A 20,938-nucleotide genomic window follows, 5' to 3' on the forward strand; every position below is an offset into this window, starting at 1 on the left:
TTTGTTATTTTCTTCAAGCTTCACTTTAGAATAGCTTCCCGAATGAGAGGAGGAACTGACTATAGATAGTGGAATATATAGATGAGCGAAGATAAATCCTCTGTCTCCAAACGAACTGTCAAACGTGTCTCCAAACGAGCATGACGTCACGATTTCAATGGAAACGTTAAGGGCTGTGACGTCATATGCGCGTGTGCACGGGCAAAAAAATCGACTCAGCCATGCTTTCGCTCATCTATAGATTCAAAAGATATTTTAGTTACTAGATAAAGATTGTCGTTGTCGTAGCTGTCCGGAACATCTTTTGCTGGCGAGGATAGGGGAGCTAAATGTCAAAGAAGGAAAATCCATACGATTTGACAGGTATGTACCACACATGTTTCGGACAGCAGAACAAAGGGAACCGAAGCGACAATCTTTATCTAGTAACTAAAATATCTTTTATAGATTCTACTATCTATAGAACTGACTAAAGATCGAACTTGAAAAATATCACTGCCATTTGAGCATAATCTATCAGGGAAGGAACATCAGCTTTGGGTAAATTGTTTACATGGGATTAAAGGCAAACTACCTAGTGCCAGAAAAGTCATTTTACTCAAATTTGGGTTATTGGCCCAAACCACGGTTTTGAGTGCAAACAGCCCACTTTTGGGTAGTTTTGGTTTTCAGTGTACGATTGGAAATTACAGGAGTTGACTGTAAATATTTATTTCTTCTGAAAATTTTTAACGTGGTCTTCCATTGATTTTCCATTAGGTACTGTTTGACTCTTCTACTGTCATTTTGTTTTATTTTTATCGCTTCATTCGCATTTTGTTGTTTTCGTATGAAGCGCGCTTTGCCTGGATTCTTCTCCGATGGGCTCCAGCAGCGGTTCCGAGGATGATTCTGACGAACGTAGACGCCACAAGAAACACAAAAAGAAGGAGAAGAAATCCCGGAAACACAAGAAGGAGAAAAAACATAAGAAAAAGAAAAAATCCCACAAAAAACGGGATCATGGAAGCGGCTCTGATAGTGATAGTGGAACATCGTTTGACGGAGGACGCGACGAGTGGGTGGAGAAAGTATTGCCGTCCCAGCCATCGGCGGTAGATAAGAAACCAGAGCGGGAGGACTGGATGAATTCTATGCTGATTCCAACATATAGTAGGGAGCCCAAAAAGGAAGAGAAGAAACCTACCGGAGAACAGTACGATCCAAAGACCAGCGTCCGGGAGCTGAATCCTCATTGGAAGAATGGAGGAAGTGGTTTGCCCAGTTTTAGGAGGCCAGTTGAGGACGATGATGGTTATATGGAACAGAGAATCGCCCCTAAAGGAAGCTCTGGAAAAGATTTCAGTAAATCCAATAAAAGTGGAGGATGGAGAAAACCGAATCGATCTGAAGACACAATTAAGGACAGTGGCAAGGCGAAGGAACATGATGATGTAAAGCAATCAATATCCTCTACTATTGATGATGGTATGTTCCTGACGGATCAGCAGTTGAATGATTTGGGAGCTAAATTGATCAAGGCTGAAATAATGGGCAATTCTGAATTAGCGAAAAGTCTCAAGGAACGTTTAGAAAATGCTAAAGCTCATAGGAATGATATTAAGAATGCTCCCAAGTCCGAAACTGGCAAGAGCGACCACAAACGCAAAGAATTGAATGTGGAGGAAGACATGAACTTCACTGTTAGCAAATCATCTGTTGATAGCGCCCGTCAGAATAAGAAACAAAAACGGTATCAACAAAACCTTCCTCCAGGAGATTTGGCTGATAAGTTCAGATCGGAACGGTTTGAAAATGACAACATGGATGCCCAGTTTTTCAAGGTTTCCTCTAAGCTGGACCGTGAAGCAAACAATTTGGACAACATTTTCGGACACAGCAGCGCCAGTGGAGCTGAATCTGGGCGGGCGAACGAGGAGAAAGTCGCTCGAGATATGAACAAACTATCGCGTGCTCAGGCCGATTGTGAAAGATGCATCAATTCGTCCCACTTCCTGCAGGATAATGTTATTTCGATGGGTGAAAATGTTTTCCTTGCTGTTCCCAGCTTCAAAGCACTTCAACCCAAACATTGCATGATCGTTCCGAATGGACATTATTCTGCCTTGACTCACATGGACGAGGACGTGCATCAGGAGCTGGTCGATACGTGCAAGGCACTGAAACGCATGTTCACCGCCCACAAGCAGGAAGTCATATTTTTCGAGACGGTTCGCTACATAAACCGCAATCCGCACACGTATGTGCAGTGCGTCCCGGCCGACGACTACGAGATGGCGCCGTTCTACTTCAAGAAAGCCATCCTGGAATCGGAAACCGAATGGGCCATGAATAAGAAGCTGCACAATATTCAGGGGTTGGAAGTACGGCGCACTATCCCGAAAGGTTTGCCCTACTTTTGGGTTAGTTTTAATCTGGAGAATGGATTTGCGCACGTCATTGAGGATCAGGAATGCTTTCCGGTGACCTTTGCCTCGGTTAGATATTGTTGATTATTCCAAAGTTGAGTGCAAATTAATAATTGTTTCCTTCTTTTTTTTTCAGGAAACAATTGGCGGCATCTTAGGATTGGAAACGCGCGATTGGCGGAAGCCAAGTCGAGAACGCAATCCTCAACAACGGGTGAAGGAGTTTATGCAATGGTGGCAAGAGTACAACAATTTAACAAAAGCTTAGCTATAAGTTTCACAATTGTATGCATTCTGTAATTGTATTACCCCATCAAATACATTTAAGGAATCCGAAGTTAATTTTTTTTTTCTTCAAAAGGGGTTAGGTGGGGATATGAAAATAGAAGAATTAAAGTGGAAAGAATTACACAGTAATTTTTTTTAACTAAATCGTGAAATTCCACGGAATTTCAACGGAGAGTTCTATTGAGTTTTCACGGGAACTGCATTCGAATTTTAACGTCAATTCCCACCATTGTAAGATTTTGATACCTAAAACCAAGGTGAAGAATACCGCTTCAAAAATTGTAACTGTTAAATGCAAATGTCATCAAGTAAAATAAGTGACGGCGTAAGGAATTCGATTCAGCTCATATATAATGTCGGGTTCCTCGCAGCTTATCGATAAATATTGTGAGTCAGGTGTAAAAGTAAACTATTCTAAAGCGTAATCCAAACTTACAAAAAAGTCCTTAAACAACAAAAAAAAACCTTCGACAAACAAATTTAGCTTAGCAACACCGTCAGCGCGTCGAGAAATTTAGTGCAGTCTGCGTGTCGTATCTGAATGACGGCCGGTTCGAAAAAGTCCTGCGAAATCGTGGCGCCACTTTTCAGCGCTGCCTGCTCGAAAGCCTTACCGAAGAAGTTTTTACTATCCTCGCATACGGGCGGCACACCGACCAGCAGCGAATAACCCCGGCTGACGTCGATCGGTGCCACCGCGATCAATGGCAATTCTCGTGCCCGCCGATTCCGCGAAACGGCCACATGGCCGTTCAACAGGAACCGCGCCAACATGAGCAAACCGTACGGGCATGTGAAGAACGAAATCTCCTCCTGCAGAATGAAGTACAGGAATTGCCCGGCCGAGTAGACGGCGTGCATCTCGAGCGAGCTCTGGACCTGTTTGAAGATGGCCGCCAGCAGCGTCTTGCACATGTCGATGCCATTATCGAGGATGTCCTTGTTGCTGCGCGATAGGGCGTCCATTGATTCGAGGAAGCAAGTTTCCGGATTGCGATCCTTCTTGATGGATTCCAAAATCGCCAGCATCGAGTAAACGTAGTCCGCGGCCGAGTACTTATTTCTGTAGCCGTATTGAAGGATGAACGAACCATAGATGATGTCTGGAAGATGATACTTGTCAGCAAATTTTTCCATTTTGTCGTAGAACTCTTTACGCAACTCCAATTCCATGGCGTTGAATGTCTGTTTGGCGTGCACCAAAGGAAGTCCCATATCGACGAGCAGCTCATGCATGACCTTCTCACCCTTGTAGGTCCACAATTTCATCTTGCACGCGGGATAGATGGAGTACTTCAAGGAATCCAGTACGCTCCAGTGCCTATAGAGTGCCAAATGGAGATCATTTTCGTAGTGAATCTTAACGGAGGTTTGAATCGTTTGATCACTGGCTTTGTTGGTGAGGCGTGATACGTGCGATTGAACGCTCTCGGTAGCTAACGTATAGGTCGCACTCTCGATCTTTCCCAGTAGCAGTTGCTCCGTCAATCCTACAATGGCCCACCAGAGGAGATCAATCGAATCCTTGGACAGACGCCAGGCGAGCTCGAAAATAGTCAACGCTGAACTTTTCCCATAGTAGTTGAACTGGGTGTACTCAAACATCAGCTGGTTGCGTTTTTCTTCCCATTCACGTTGCTTCCGTCGCTTTAGCAATTGCTTTTCGATACGTTGGATTCGGTTCATTTCCCGGGTACCGCGCTGTTCTTCATCATCACTGTTATCGGCATCTTCGTCGTCATCTTCTTCGTCGTCTTCTTCGTCTGTGTCCTGATAGATTTGATCGTAATCAGGGATGCCTTCCTCGTTCTTGTTGTGAGCCCCCAAGATTTGGACCTGCGAAAAGTAAAAACGATTAGTGAAAGTCAGATTGTATGTTTTATTTCGGTTTATTTATTTAGCAGTGTTCAGTTCATTGCCAACCGCAATCAATCTTGCCGCAACATCCGACGAAGAGGACCAAACATACGTCACACGAGGCTCCGCCCATCAAAATTGTGCACACCGAAAGCCCGCCTATTCAAGCGTTACGGCAAACTTTCGTATTCTTATACAGAGACATGACAGCAACCTGGTCATACCCATTTTGAGGTTCAACGTTGAGGTTTTTGATGGCGTTTTTTTTTTGAGTGGAATCAAGTCGTTGAATTTACAAACACCTTTTTACGTTTGGCGACGGGTGAGTTTGTTTCTGAAGTTCGGTGGCTTTTTGTTTCTTGAGTAAAGGAAAACGCCAAAGAAAGAAAAAGAAAATATTAGTGAATCAGTGCGACGATGGTGTCTTGGGCTTCTTCTATCAACCGAAATGTTAACTCATGTTGGTCTTGTGCGCGGACAGATGGTTTAAGCTTATGCGGTCAGTACATCATTGCCGGCGACCTGAATGCCAAACATCAAGCCTGGGGCAACAGTCGCGTCAATCTAAACTACACCATTTAGACCAACGATATGGAGGAAGGCACCCAACTAACCAATAAGCCGTATATTTCGCCAAGTCGACCATACCCAACTAACATTTAATGTCAATGTAAATGTTATTTCAACTCGTCTATACGGTTTCAAGCTGAATATGTGTGCTATACATATGATCAAGAACTTCTATTCAATGCTTTTACCAGCAAATCTGGCGAATCTATTCAGCTGTTTTTGACGTGTCTGCACAACTACTTTACAGCATGTTACACAGTTTTTTCTCAATATTTACTAAACCATTTTAGTAATATAATTCGCTTCAATGGCGCTTATTCAGATTTTTTGAATCTGTTAAATAAGTTTTATACAGCCACTGAATTCAATTTGATTAAATATTATTTGAGAGGAGAGTAAATTTCGGGAGTTTATTCAATGTTTTTTTTTTGTGAAAACTCAAATATCAATTTTGTTGCTACCTAGATTCGAACTCCTGATCTCCTGATTCAATGGCCGCTGCTCTGTCTTCACCGTCACTTTGACATATGTAAATAACAAAGAAAATTATGGATGTGCTTCTTGGAATACCCTATAGGTTTTTTTTACTAACGCTATTTTCAGATTCATGCTGTATAAACGTTAGAAAGAGGCCTACATGCTGCTTTCAGCACATAAGCTTAAAAATTATGCTTTCAGCATTATTTCAACCATTATTCAAACATTTATCAGCATGTTCTGTTGGCTAACTTTTATCCATCATCAATCCCTGAAATTGTTTTTAAGCAACATTTTCTCGACCTGTATAGATGCTACTTTGCTGCTAATCGTTTAACAGTAGCCGTCAACAGAAATATCGCTTCTAAATGGCTTGTTTTCTTACGCTATCTGCTAGCATTAATGACAGCGCTTTGTCAGTTGCTATAAGAGCAGGTGAATATCTTTGTAGCTGCATTACAGAAATCAATAGCTCATACACAGCTCCGGCAACAAAAATCAAATGTAAACATAGCGGTTTTGACGTTCCATACTGATATGCTATTAAAAGAAGCAGTAATAGGTTTAATTAAACGTTGTGTAATCTTCAAAGGTACAGAAGTTGCCTAAAAGCTTCGTTAGTTCATTTATAGCGCCATTACGCTATATTGTTAGTGCTATAACAACAGCAAAAACGTTTTCATTGTGAATGCTACTCATTGTAATATGGGAAGTTGCTAACAAGCAATTCAGACAGAGCTGTTTTATGACTATATGAAAGCTGCATAAACGATAAAAGATTGAATATATTCGGCACACTGACTAGCTGATAGGTATTTGGGTAATAGTCGAGTTGAAGTTTAAGGGATTATTTGTGGAGGCTTTTCTTTTATTCAGCATTGGCTGCTTTTATTCAAATATTATACAGCCAAAGGCTAGAAGTTGAAGCTTTTAGCACCAAAAATGTTAGTTGGGTATAGTGCTACTTTAATGCTTATAAGTTTTTAAATAGCAGTCTGTTGTCCTGTATAACGGTTTGGCGTAATATAGTGCTAATGGTTACTTGAGTACTACACGATCCTGAGTCTGGATTCCCCCACTCGGCTGAGCCGGTCCGGAGAGGTCCGGAGTGCCTGCTACAATCTGTTCATCAAAAATATGCACGATCACATTTCGCAGTCGGTTGTCTACCAGGAGCTCAGCTCGGACCACTATCCGGTGGTGGCGGAAGTGGGCTCCTTGGTCAATCAGCATCAGCAGTCCCGGCGAAATTACCACCGAGCAAACTGGGAACGGTTTCAGCAGGTCGTCGATCCCAACATAAACTACGAGTCGCCTTTCGAAACATCGAAGGACATCGACTTGCAGCTGCGCTCCATCCAACAGGCGATTTCGGTGGCCCGGGAGCAGCATGTGCCAACAGCTCGTCAGGTAAGCAACACCCTAACCATTGCGATTTGACTCGTCAAAAATTTGATCTGTTTACTAAATGTCACTCACGGGCAGTACCAGCGTACTTAAGAGCATGCAGGACACGTTGCAATCGCTTGACAAAAATCATCCAGACCAGAATGGAGGACCACATAAATTATGATTTCTCCAATAAGATCCGCGAAGTCTGCAGACTGTGCTAAGCCGTTCTGGAAATTGACCAAAATTCTAAAATCCAATCTTCGGCATATTCCACCTTTGATTCCATTAGACAACAATGGATCGCTTGATAACTCCTGCAGAAAAGGTCGTCAGTTTGTCAGATCACACAATCTTGAGCAGAACATCGTCAGTCCACACGAAGCAGTCGTTAAAGAACATGCTAACAACATCCATCTAATTCCCAACGACTTCTCGGAGGAGTTGGAGATCTCAGCTAACGAATTAGCGGCCTATAAATAATATCTAAAAACATGAAGGCCATTTCGAACTCAAACATATGAGTGCTCCGTTCTTCAAGCACCTTTCGCTGATCTTTAAACAGTGTCTCCGTTTCAGCTACTTCCCATCGTCCTGGAAGTCAGCAAAATTCATCCTCATCCGGAAACCTGGGAAGGATCCTTCCTCTCCGACAAGTAATCGCTCCATCAGCAGTGGTGGAAATCTGTGAACCTTACTCACAAAACGAGAAGTATGCAATGCAAAATACTCGCGAACATTTGTTTTGCCTTTTCCTTGCCTACCTACTACTCGCAGAGAAAACAAAAAAACGAACCTCGAAAAATGTTCGTGGAGCTTCGCGAGTCATTCGGGTTTATTTGGAAAAAATCATAAAACAACCTCGGAACATGTTTTTTACGAATGTTCAAGCAAGAACACAATTGTTTATTGTTATTGTGTTTATATCAAGTCAAATTTATCCATTGTTATCGAAGTAACAACAATTACTCGCGACCGTGATTTTTACTCCCAAACAAAAAACTGCCCTGCTTTTTGTCTTTGCTCTGCCCGTACTCGCGAACAAAGCAAGCGCCAGAAAAATGCAGGTAATAGGTTCGCGCAAGCGTGGCATTTTTTGTAGGCCCAATTACACTCTTTTCTTACTCGTGAAGCGAGTATTTGCACCACTGCCCATCAGCCTTCTCTCAGGGCTATCCAAACCAAAAAAGCGATTCATAGCCGGTCGCTTGAGTCTGCGGAACACTACAACATCTTGCTCGAGGAAAAGTTTGGTTTCCGCGGTCGATCCACCGTGCACTCACTGACCCGAGTTGCCAACGGATGGAACAAGTCGGTCTCTAAAACATCCGCCGTTCGACAATGTATGGCAATTATCTACATCTACAATGGATGCCCTGACAGAATACCTGACCAGCTGGAAGATCTGTATCAACGCGACGAAGACCCAGGTTATCATTTTCTCCCACTATAAATCTCGTTAACCGCCTGGGGACGGTAAAATCATTCTCAATAGCACTATTGCGAAGTGGGCCAATTATGCCGACTACCTTAGCTTGACTCTTGACTTAATCTTTATCTGTTGTTATAATATACCGATTTACGTATTGCATTGACATGGTTGAGGCAATGAAATGAGATTCTACTTCAATTAATGAATTAAATTAGTCATAGAAAACTTGAACCTCATTTTTCTCGGTTCAGCATTGTTGGTTTTTCGGCCTTATGCTGCTCGAAAAATAATCCTCCCAGGGATCGATAACGGCATGCCGGTCTGTAAGAGCTAAAACCCATCACCTCAAACTTTAACGGGTCCAAAACAAGATCCTGAGGATGATCCTCAACACCCCTAACAGGACACGAATATCTGAGGTCCACAAGGGCAGCATGGACTATGTCCAAGGGCTTGACGATTCCCCCCCAGCCCATCTGCAAGTTGTTGTGCCTGTCTAGAATGTGGTGGGGTTTGGCAGTGTGCTCTGTTAAGCTTCCATAAAAAGTTGCATGTATCCGCAAGTAGGCTCCGCCAAAGCGACCGTGTGCCGCTCAAAGCGCCTGGTGGGACGCTAAACAGAACTAATACGACGGCATTTCGACGAGACAGCGGCCAATAAGCCGCATTAAAAAAAATAATTACGAACGACATAGAAAATGATACGACTCAATACAATCGGCAACGACCTAGGAGACGAATAAAGTATCACGATTGTGTGGAGTTTATTCTGATTATTTGCAAGCGGGAGCCACTTGGAACACCTTATCGCACTGTTTGTTCACTGAATGTGATCGACGACACATTCCCCGATTGCTTTGATTGCTGATGATGTGACTCTAAGTTGTGGTTCACATTAGGCCTACTTCGATGGTTTCAAAGCAATTGAATATATGATTTATGTAGTAAACGGCAAGTACTGTTTCACTGCCACACAGATTGGAAGCTTGGAACATAGAACTGCAAGTTGCTAGGCTTCGCAGGTTGCGACAGGATAATCTACGATACACTTCGTAGCGCTGCAGGAAATCTGCTGAACGGAACAGAAATTGTGGAAAAGCGGGCATCGAGCGGCTACCTTCTACCAAAGCTGTGGCACCACCAACGAACTGGGAACCGGCTTCATAGTTTTGGGCAAGATGCGCCAACGCGTGATTGGGTGATCCAAAGGTAGCGGCAGCACACCTAGGAGCATGCGTGCAGGACATACGACTTCCGACTCCGTATCTCCAGGAAATCCAGGAGGAGATCGGCCGGTTGAAAAACAACAAAGCACCTGAAGTTGACCAACTACCAGGAGAGCTGTTTAAACACGGTGGTGAGGCACTGGCCAGCACTGCACTGGGTCATTACCAAGGTTTGGGAGGATGAGGTTCTGCCGCAGGATTGGATTGAAGGTGGCGTGTATCCCATCAACAAAAAGGGCGATAAGCTCCAAACTACCCATACACTTTGGCAAACAAAGACCCAAACGGCGACCCGCCGAATCCAACAGCTTACCAACACCATCAACACGCACGCGAGGGTGTCTGCGACCCGTTGATATTGCTGGTGCGCGTGGGAACCCCACCAGACACCCCAAATCGACGCCAGAGTCCCCGCCCACAAAAGAAGACAAGTCCATCCGAAAAGTTGGGACAGAATTCAGCTATACCGTGTTCAAACGGATGTTTCCTTAATTGACTCCCCCATCCCAGGCACAGATTCTTTCTGAAGGACACTCAATATAAGTTCCCCCGGGAAGCCAAGCATCAGAGACTCATGAAAATCAGATAATCCAACATCAGGCGTCTGTTATTTAAGCAGAGAAGATGTTATGGGGGATATTCTCAAAACGGCCGTTCAGAATGGTTCAGCGGATGCGATTTATGGATCAATATTAGGTCTTGTAATTTTAAACAAAACAATCTCACTACACGCGAAAAACTATGAACACTATTATATCGGAGTTTTAAATGGTTGTCCGACATTTCGCGGTAAAACATTCCGCGGTAAACCATTTCGCGGTCTGTATTTATTCAAGCTTAGCTTATCTTTTAACTCTTTTTTTGTACTTTTAAGAGTTCGTCATTCTTTTCTTCCAACTCTTAACTTCACCTTCTTTACATGGCCGTTTCTTTCATTGCGTTTTCCTTTCTAGTATTTTTTTTTCTTTTCTTTTACGCATTATTTTATTTTATTTCCAAGAGAAATATACATTATTGTAAATATGATAATTAGATGTGTGAGCTTTGCCATCATATGATAAAGCTCATATAATAAAGCTGGCTGTCTTAATAGCTTAAAAGGTTATGGTCCTTCCGCACGCATGGCATATGAGCAAATCAAACGACCTTCCTTTTGCCAGTGGAGATATATCATCTTCCACACTGATATTCTTCCCTCCCCCTTCATACGGGAGTTTGGCAGAAGGAAGGTCGTGCGATATGTGCCATCACAAATATTGCCCTCCGCTAGCTTTCAAATCGACTTCTACAAAAACATTCTTCATGCCTGCCGACGCCGTATCCTACACGGAGAAACACGTTTACTCATTAATGGGTACTTTTTCTTTTCTATCTCTTTCTCTCTGCTGAAAATTTTACCCATTTTGGGAGAATAAGTGGATCTACTCATTTAAATGAGTAAATCCACTTATTCTCCTAAAATGGGTGATTTTTTCAGCAGAGAGAAAGAGATAGCAGAGAAAAAGTACCCATTAATGAGTAAACGATTTTTACCGGGTAACGGAACTATCAATTCTATACTTTCGCCTCTAATTCTATCATGAACATGTACGTCTAAGTTTGGAAGAAGTTATAATGGCTTATTGCATTTTATTTTATGTCATTTACATTGTTTTTACTAATGGGACTGACTTGCGTTTACCGCGAACCCAACTAACATTTTTGGTGCTAAAAGCTTCAACTTCTAGCCTTTGGCTGTATAATATTTGAATAAAAGCAGCCAATGCTGAATAAAAGAAAAGCCTCCACAAATAATCCCTTAAACTTCAACTCGACTATTACCCAAATACCTATCAGCTAGTCAGTGTGCCGAATATATTCAATCTTTTATCGTTTATGCAGCTTTCATATAGTCATAAAACAGCTCTGTCTGAATTGCTTGTTAGCAACTTCCCATATTACAATGAGTAGCATTCACAATGAAAACGTTTTTGCTGTTGTTATAGCACTAACAATATAGCGTAATGGCGCTATAAATGAACTAACGAAGCTTTTAGGCAACTTCTGTACCTTTGAAGATTACACAACGTTTAATTAAACCTATTACTGCTTCTTTTAATAGCATATCAGTATGGAACGTCAAAACCGCTATGTTTACATTTGATTTTTGTTGCCGGAGCTGTGTATGAGCTATTGATTTCTGTAATGCAGCTACAAAGATATTCACCTGCTCTTATAGCAACTGACAAAGCGCTGTCATTAATGCTAGCAGATAGCGTAAGAAAACAAGCCATTTAGAAGCGATATTTCTGTTGACGGCTACTGTTAAACGATTAGCAGCAAAGTAGCATCTATACAGGTCGAGAAAATGTTGCTTAAAAACAATTTCAGGGATTGATGATGGATAAAAGTTAGCCAACAGAACATGCTGATAAATGTTTGAATAATGGTTGAAATAATGCTGAAAGCATAATTTTTAAGCTTATGTGCTGAAAGCAGCATGTAGGCCTCTTTCTAACGTTTATACAGCATGAATCTGAAAATAGCGTTAGTAAAACAACCTATAGGGTAAGCGAAGAAGCACATCCATAATTTTCTTTGTTATTTACATATGACAAAGTGACGGTGATGACAGAGCAGCGGCCATTGAATCAGGAGATCAGGAGTTCGAATCTAGGTAGCAACAAAATTGATATTTGAGTTTTCACAAAAAAAAAAACATTGAATAAACTCCCGAAATTTACTCTCCTCTCAAATAATATTTAATCAAATTGAATTCAGTGGCTGTATAAAACTTATTTAACAGATTCAAAAAATCTGAATAAGCGCCATTGAAGCGAATTATATTACTAAAATGGTTTAGTAAATATTGAGAAAAAACTGTGTAACATGCTGTAAAGTAGTTGTGCAGACACGTCAAAAACAGCTGAATAGATTCGCCAGATTTGCTGGTAAAAGCATTGAATAGAAGTTCTTGATCATATGTATAGCACACATATTCAGCTTGAAACCGTATAGACGAGTTGAAATAACATTTACATTGACATTAAATGTTAGTTGGGAATGTTATACCGCGATATGATTCTGAACGCGAACTGGTACAATGTCGTACAAACGTTTTTAATTGGGATCGCGAATCAAGTGAAAATACTGATAAGTATACGTTTGCAATTACTGTAACCTCTTACTTCGGCTACATTTGCATTTGTAAATATTTTGTACAGTAGTTTTGGTATTCTCTGTTCTTTTATTTGTTATTACTGCTATTACTATTCACAAATTATTATTACTATTGCTGTTGCTATTGACATTATTATATAATCAAAAAAAAAAAAAAAACAATGAATTCGATGAGCTAGAAATAAGAACGAACTGAAAATCAAACGAATATGAACCAAAAGTTATACCGAGAATAAATTATTCCCAATGCCTTTGAACACCCCTCCTTTACCTATCCCACAACGTTACACATAACCGCCACAGTTGACTACGACTGTCGGGAATAAATCCTATACCAGGAAGGAGGAACCCCTTAAAAGGGACTGTCAGCGACTGAATCGCTCTCTATTAGTAGTGAACGCCTGTGAACGCGTGTTTCAATTTGCCCGGTAGTGCTACGAAGAGTGTCCTGGAGGATTTCGTTCATCCTGTGCTTCCTGCATCGGATTCGTCCGGTAGAAGAAGAACGGTAGAAGAAGAAGTGCAAGGAACCGGCGGATCTTGGAGAGTGAGTGCTATAATCTCGGAAGACGTAAAGCCCCGGTGCGCCATCCATCCGACAGAGGGACGATTACCATCATCCCGTTCGACTTCAGAGGAGCCGTTTTCGCCACTCCACTGGCGGAGCATAGAAGGATCCACCGTGATCGCCCACGCCGGTCCAGGTTTGAAGAGGATCGAGATGATGCGTCGAAGGTTATGCCACGGGACCCGCCCGTTTCGCGACACGATGCCACCCGGTGCAATCCAGCACGGACAACAATGAAGCTATTATTCTTGAGAGGTGTGTAAACGATTGTATCCTTATCATTTCCCCGTAAATCCTTTTTCATTAAAATGAATAATTGAACTGAACATACTGCTCACGTTTTTATTAATTTACGAGCTCAGCCCTGTTTAGTCTTCCGTCCTTTTTTTCGATTAATTCACCTTGGTTTTTAGTTTGAGGGAAGTCCTTCCGCATAACATCAAGGGAACCCAATTCTTTTTGGAGCTTTAGATAACTATTGGCCCTGAGTCCCAGGACAAAGCCCTGGAGGAGGACAATAAGGTGTCCGAACTAAAAGACAGTCTTACATTACTACCGACATTGTTTTTGTGATCAAAACTGACATTGTGTTTTATAGTTAAAACTCAAGTGCACTAAATACGTAACGGATAATTCTTGTTATTCTTGTTATACTCAACGTATCCCCGGGCCGTGGCCAATCTACGTTGTATGACATTAGGCAATACGTTTACACTGCTGGCTTAAATTTTCAACGTGACGATTAATATATAGAACTCATGAAATCAATGTGAACTCGACTCGTGGAAAACTTATTCCAGGTTATCCGAGGCTTGTGATAGACCCTTTATCACAACGGACCTTTCCATCCACTGACTAGTAGGCTCGAGCGTCCCGTCCTCTGCTTCAGACCCATAAGGGATCCGAAACAGTTCAGTTTCAGGGTAGTAAACTTGTGAGAGAATAGAAAATAGAGGAGGAGAATTTGGAGCGGCTTGTTGACCGCTTCCGGCTCTAGCGACTGCTATGGAACCTATTTATTAGAGAATTGTTTGTAGAGATAGAAACGGTTGTGTTTATGTACATGATAGATGTTCAGACAGTTCGGGATCGCTACGATAGAGTTTGTTATATCTTAGAAACTTTTCAGATGATTTATACTATTGGTAGAAGGGAAATGATTGAAATCCGTTTTCTGATGATTGTCGAAAAAGCTATGTAGATTGATATGATAGAGGTACGTGCAGTTTGGGATTAGCATGATCACGTTGGTTTAAGTTTGGAAACATAAAATAGAAAAGGAGGGAGCAGGAGGGATGGGGGAACAAATACCTCACCATTTTACGTAGAAAGATTAAAATAATTAAACTGAATTAAAATAAATCAATTAAATTTTACACTTTTGGTCGAACTTGATTTAAAAATGTGTTCCAAGCGTGCCCACCGAATTAAGTATATTACGAGTACTGATAACCTATGCTACTAAATAAAGCTCGTGATTAAAAAATGGAGGTTGCCTCATCAAAATATAATATTATTCAAGATATTCTCTTAAGTATGAAAACTGAATCCTAACTGTCCCGAAACTGCTTTCACCACACTGCCGTCCCGAGCACAGCCGCCTCTGCCACTCATAGGCAATGTCCCTCCCACCGCCTTGACAGCCTCCAGAAGTATCTACTAAAATATTTAAGAACTATGTAGAATGAATTATTAACATGTCCAGCCATTACATAAAATGATTTGTTCAAGCAAAGGCGTCATAGATGCGGGAACGACATCGCCATAAACGACACGGGACAACCATGCTCCACACGACAGTGCAACAATGAACCGAATCGGGGACCTCCTAAACTGTTTTATGCAACGCAGAGTTTTACCCTCTCTTGCGTTATGTGATGCTGAAAATAAGCTCCTAATCATTTTATGGCAAAAAATAAAAATAAAATAAAAACAATCAAACAAAATTAAAATATTCTAGCTAAATTTTACTATTTTGGTCGAGCATGGGTCAGCCGCCTGACACCCGCGTTAAAAATATGTTCCATGCGTGCCCCCCACATAAAATAATAACGCGTGCTAATCACTAATGATACTAAAAGATTTAAATGGAATTAGGTATTGTTCCCGCTTATCATTTTAGCACCGCCAGGGGGAACTTGGCCAGTACCCACTGCACTTTTCTTTCCCTTTCCACAAACAATTACCATTATTTGTGATATTTCAACGGAATCTTATTGGGAACTATGAAAAGGCAGACAATCAATGCAGTTAGATTGCCAGGTAATACGTGCACGTGCACAGCACTGGTGATGCATCACAATCGTATATATACAGGAGTATATGCACTATATGATGTCATTGACCGGAAGATTAGATAAGCATTCCCCCCCAAATACGTAACGGAATAATGTAGTGTTATTAAAAAATACTTAGTATATAAACATCACATCTTCAAGGGGTCCTCACAAGCTACACATTTCATTCAGGCAATTTAGAACGTCCATGTAGTAACTTGTTCACACTTGAAATATGCCTCGACCGAGTTAGCAGAACGCGCCCTTACCCTTTCTTAACCAAAGGACAGGGAAAAGTACTGCGTACAATACTCGGGTGGAAAATAGAAAACGATGTGTGGCACAGACGCATGAAGCAGGAGCTGTATCAAGTATACAAAGAAGTAAATATTGTGAATCATATAAAATGGGGCAGGCCTCATTGGGTCTGATACCTGATAGTGCTAATATCGGAAGAAAGAATTACGAAAACAATATTCAACAAAAACCGGATAGAGATCGGCGACTTTGTGGAAGGCCACGATCGCACACACGCTGTACACGGTGGAATCGGACCCGGGACAGGAGCCTAGGAACATCATCCAAGACCGTCGATTATGGAGCTCTACTATACGGTAAGCATAGATATATCGACGCTGTAGCCAACAAGGTATCCACGTAGGTAAAAACCAGGAACTGACTTATGCCACGTAGTTAACTAGTTGACTTCCACGTTAGTATCCGGTTTTCCGGATAAACTGACACGGTTGATCAAAGCGACGATGGATCGGGTGATGTGCGTAGTTCGAGTTTCAGGGGCATTCTCGAGTCCCTTCGAAACCCGCAGAGGGTTACGGCAAGGTGATGGTTTTTCGTGTTTGCTATTCAACATCGCTTTGGAAGGGGTAATACGAAGAGCAGGGATTAACACGAGTGGTACAATTTTCAATAAGTCCGTCCAGCTATTTGGTTTCGCCGACGACATAGATATTATGACACGTAACTTTGAGAAGATGGAGGAAGCCTACATCAGACTGAAGAGAGGGAGCTAAGCGGATCGGACTAGTCATCAACACGTCGAAGACGAAGTACATAATAGGAAGAGGTTCAAGAGAAGACAATGTGAGCCACCCACCGCGAGTTTGCATCGGTGGTGACGAAATCGAGGTGGTAGAAGAATTTGTGTACTTGGGCTCACTGGTGACTGCCGAAAATGACACCAGCAGAGAAATTCGGAGACGCATAGTGGCTGGAAATCGTACGTACTTTGGACTCCGCAAGACGCTCCGATCGAATAGAGTTCGCCGCCGTACCAAACTGACAATCTACAAAACGCTAATTAGACCGGTAGTCCTCTACGGACACGAGACCTGGACGATGCTCGTGGAGGACCAACGCGCACTTGGAGTTTTCGAAAGGAAAGTGCTGCGTACCATCTATGGTGGGGTGCAGATGGCGGACGGTACGTGGAGGAGGCGAATGAACCACGAATTGCATCAGCTGTTGGGAGAACCATCCATCGTTCACACCGCGAAAATCGGACGACTGCGATGGGCCGGGCACGTAGCCAGAATGTCGGACAGTAACCCGGTGAAAATGGTTCTCGACAACGATCCGACGGGCACAAGAAGGCGAGGTGCGCAGCGGGCAAGGTGGATCGATCAGGTGGAAGATGACTTGCGGACCCTCCGTAGACTGCGTGATTGGCGACGTGTAGCCATGGACCGAGCCGAATGGAGAAGACTCTTATATACCGCACAGGCCACTTCGGCCTTAGTCTGATTAAATAAATAAATAATCAATAAGTTACTTCGATAAAGTTTTCAGCAACCCGACAGGCTTGTTCTAAATATGTGTTAGACTATAATTGTATAATCAACAAAGCTCTCCCGGTACTACAACAATTTTGTTGCATAATGAATCCTACCTGTGATTCGCTGTAGACATTGCAGATATGATACGGCCGATGGGAGTCACAGATGAAGAACGTCATGTCCTCTTCGGGTTGCAAAAGTTCTACAACATCGATGCAGCCCGCACAATTTACAAACAGCACAAACTTGACATCGTCTTTGTTCTCGTTGTACGCTCGCAGCATCCCGCTGACACCCATAATAGGCACAATGGAATACACCATGTTGTCATACTTGAACAGGGCTTGTAGGATCTTGCTGGTGCAGATGGCATCGACGTCGTAGTTCACGATCACCAGGACCCGTTTACCGATCAGCTGTTCGTAGAAATGTCTCCGAAGATCCTCCACAAACATGCTTCCCAATCCTAAGATCAAACGCGATTGGATCTGCACCACGAACAACAATCAACCGGTCACAATCAAGTTTATTACAGCAACACACAATAGCATTCGCGCACCAAGAGGGGATAGGAAAACAATCACCCTCACAATCCGTACAGAAACATTTACACCACAATTTGGGCACTCGCCAAACCTTAACCAATTTAAGATCCTTCCGACGCGGATAATCTCACAAAACACCGATAATTTTACATGAAATTTTGAAAAATAAGCAAAAACTAATCAGTGGCCGAACCGCAGGTCGTCTATGAACGTAAACAACAAATTCGCTCAGCGGAGACGTCGTTTGCGCGGTTTGCGCGCCGAAATCAATTTTACGAGTGCATGTCAGCTGGGCGTTACGATCGTTACTTTCGGTGCTGTTGACCTCGCAAAATGCGATGCTTTTGTTTCAAATGCTGCGTAACGGTAGTTTGTTTTGTTTTGAATATCTCTGTTTTGAATGAATTTTGTTCTGTTGAATGAGCTTCAAGCGCCTGTTGTGTAACCTTGATTTTTACGCACGAGTCTACGCATGGTACCGGTGTTTCCAGGATAAAATGTTTTGGTAGCATTTCAGTACTTTTGGTTGAACTATAGAGCAACGTACAATTTGTATTATGAATGAAACGTGACAATGTTCAAACGAATTGTGGTTGGTGTTTCCGGTGGAGTGGACAGTGCTGTTACGGCCTACATGTTAAAGCAAAAAGGTAAGAATCCTGTCTTACTATATTTAAATACTTTTAAGCTACATTCTAGCTCTAGTATTATAGATATTCTTGTTTTTACAAAATATTTGTGCGTGACTTGGGTGAATCGTTTGTATAAACCATGTTTTTTTACGCGTTTAGGATTTATTAATTTCTCAGTTCACCTTTCACGGCTTTTTAAATACCATCTAAAGTTTCTCAGATGTGATGTATTTTTTTTTTTGTGGGAACTCATTGTTTCATTGATGCTAAAGGTTATAATCGACTAAAACGAAGCCGTGTAAAAAAAACTGGGTGTAATGCTTCTTTTTAAACGCTTTATTTAGTTAGGTACATATGCAAAATAAGTGATTTTATTGTTCTTTTAGGCTTCGACGTTCGTGGCGCATTTATGAAAAACTGGGACCTAATCGATGAGTCTGGTTATTGCACCGGGGAGCAAGACTGGTTGGATGCACAAAAGCTCTGCCGTCAACTACAAATCCCACTTGAGCAAGTCAATTTTGTTAAAGATTTCTGGCTCGAAGTGTTCGGGTAAAGTGAGGTTTCTATTGTTTGTTACCTACTTGCACATTGACATTCGAAAATGTTGTAAATTTCCAGGAGTTTCCTCAAAGACTACGATGCGGGGATCACACCCAACCCGGACATCCTGTGCAACCGCCATATCAAGTTCAACCTTTTCTACAAATATGCGCGCGAAAAAATGGGAGCCGACGCAATTGCCACTGGTCACTACGCCCGAACCAACTTCGGACCGTTTTTGGAGCAGTACAACGAGAATGAACCCATCCGTCTGTTGGCCGGCGTAGACGACATTAAAGATCAAACATTTTTCCTGTCCCAGATTGGAGCGGATGCGCTGCGAAGAACCATGTTTCCCATTGGTGCTATGACCAAATCGCAGGTGAAACGCTACGCATCCGAAGTGGGACTTGATGCGTTCGCCCGGAAGAAAGAAAGCATGGGCATATGCTTTGTTGGGAAGAGAAGCTTCCAGGACTTCATTGAGGAGTACATCGAAACGAAACCGGGAGATTTCGTAGATTTTGATACGGGGAAGGTGGTGGGGACTCACAAAGGACTGCACCACTGGACCGTGGGTCAAAAGTGCAAGATCGGAGGATGCTTGCTACCGTATTTTGTGTTGCAGAAGGATGTGGAGAAAAATGTGATATTTGTAGTTGCGGGAACGGACCATCAGTTGCTGGTTACGGATATGGTCTATGCGGAGAGTCCGGTGTGGATTAATAAACCTGGGCCTTTGGAGAAAGGCGTTTTCCGTTGTCAGTTCAGGTTTCAACATACGAAACCTTTGGTGGATTGTAGTTTAATTGAAACAAGCGAAGATGGCAATAGGTTGTTTATCAAGTTGGATGAACCGTTGCGGGCAATAACGCCAGGCCAGTATGCTGTATTTTACAAAGATGAAGAATGCTTTGGAAGCGCTAGGATAGTGAAACCGGGTCCATCAATTTTATATTGTCAACGGTAGTGTAGTTTATATAAATACTATTCAACAAATTTGTTATAAAACGTAACAATTCAAAGTGTGCAATTTCTTTAAGAAAGAAACACTATTAAATTTTGATGTATATCATAGCATAGCATAAGTGATTGTACAAATCGTGAGTGGCTATACCATGCTCAATCCAGCAATCTTCTGCATATTGTCGTCGCAAATTGGTACTTGGGATTAATATCTTTTCCTATACAAATGCAGTTGTATACCTGGCCACGTCCTTCATTTCATTTATTCAGACTAAGGCCGAAGTGGCCTGTGCGGTATATAAGAGTCTTCTCCATTCGGCTCGGTCCATGGCTACACGTCGCCAACCACGCAGTCTACGGAGGGTCCGCAAGTCATCTTCCACCTGATCGATCAACCTTGCCCGCTGCGCACCGCGCCTTCTTGTGCCGGTCGGATCGTTGTCGACAACCATTTTCACCGGGTTACTGTCCGACATTCTGGCTACGTTCCCGGCCCACCGCAGTCGTCCAATTTTCGCGGTGTGAACGATGGATGGTTCTCTCCATCTCCACCATAGATGGTACGCAGCACTTTCCTTTCGAAAACTCCAAGTGCGCGTTGGTTCTCCACGAGCATCGTCCAGGTCTCGTGTCCATAGAGGACTACCGGTCTAATGAGCGTTTTGTAGATTGTCAGTTTGGTACGGCGGCGAACTCTATGCGATCGGAGCGTCTTGAGGAGTCCAAAGTACGTACGATTTCCAGCCACTATGCGTCTCCGCATTTCTCTGCTGGTATCATTTTCGGCAGTCACCAGTGAGCCAAAGTAC

The 20,938-nt window shown here is 42.5% G+C and overlaps 3 protein-coding genes across 3 annotated transcripts; 2 read left to right on the top strand and 1 right to left on the bottom strand.

Annotated features, from left to right (window-relative positions):
- Window positions 1-797: 797 nt before the first annotated feature.
- Window positions 798-2,745, top strand: LOC134225205 (CWF19-like protein 2). The gene is made up of 2 exons (XM_062705081.1): window positions 798-2,477; window positions 2,545-2,745. Exons 1-2 carry the CDS (start codon window positions 861-863, stop codon window positions 2,674-2,676), a joined length of 1,749 nt encoding a protein of 582 aa, XP_062561065.1. The 5' UTR covers window positions 798-860; the 3' UTR covers window positions 2,677-2,745.
- Window positions 2,746-3,029: 284 nt separating this feature from the next.
- On the bottom strand, window positions 3,030-18,246 carry LOC134225206 (cell division control protein 45 homolog). The gene is made up of 2 exons (XM_062705082.1): window positions 17,557-18,246; window positions 3,030-4,532 (listed from the first exon to the last, which is right to left on the bottom strand). Exons 1-2 carry the CDS (start codon window positions 17,896-17,898, stop codon window positions 3,177-3,179), a joined length of 1,698 nt encoding a protein of 565 aa, XP_062561066.1. The 5' UTR covers window positions 17,899-18,246; the 3' UTR covers window positions 3,030-3,176.
- A 243-nt stretch (window positions 18,247-18,489) lies between these two features.
- LOC134220697 (mitochondrial tRNA-specific 2-thiouridylase 1) lies at window positions 18,490-20,182 on the top strand. Its single transcript, XM_062699801.1, has 3 exons — window positions 18,490-18,638; window positions 19,007-19,172; window positions 19,242-20,182. The coding sequence occupies exons 1-3, from the start codon at window positions 18,563-18,565 to the stop codon at window positions 20,131-20,133; spliced, it is 1,134 nt and encodes a 377-aa protein (XP_062555785.1). The 5' UTR covers window positions 18,490-18,562; the 3' UTR covers window positions 20,134-20,182.
- Window positions 20,183-20,938: the final 756 nt, after the last annotated feature.

The sequence above is a fragment of the Armigeres subalbatus genome, chromosome 3, assembly GCF_024139115.2.
Source record: "Armigeres subalbatus isolate Guangzhou_Male chromosome 3, GZ_Asu_2, whole genome shotgun sequence".
NCBI classification, from domain to species: domain Eukaryota; kingdom Metazoa; phylum Arthropoda; class Insecta; order Diptera; family Culicidae; genus Armigeres; species Armigeres subalbatus.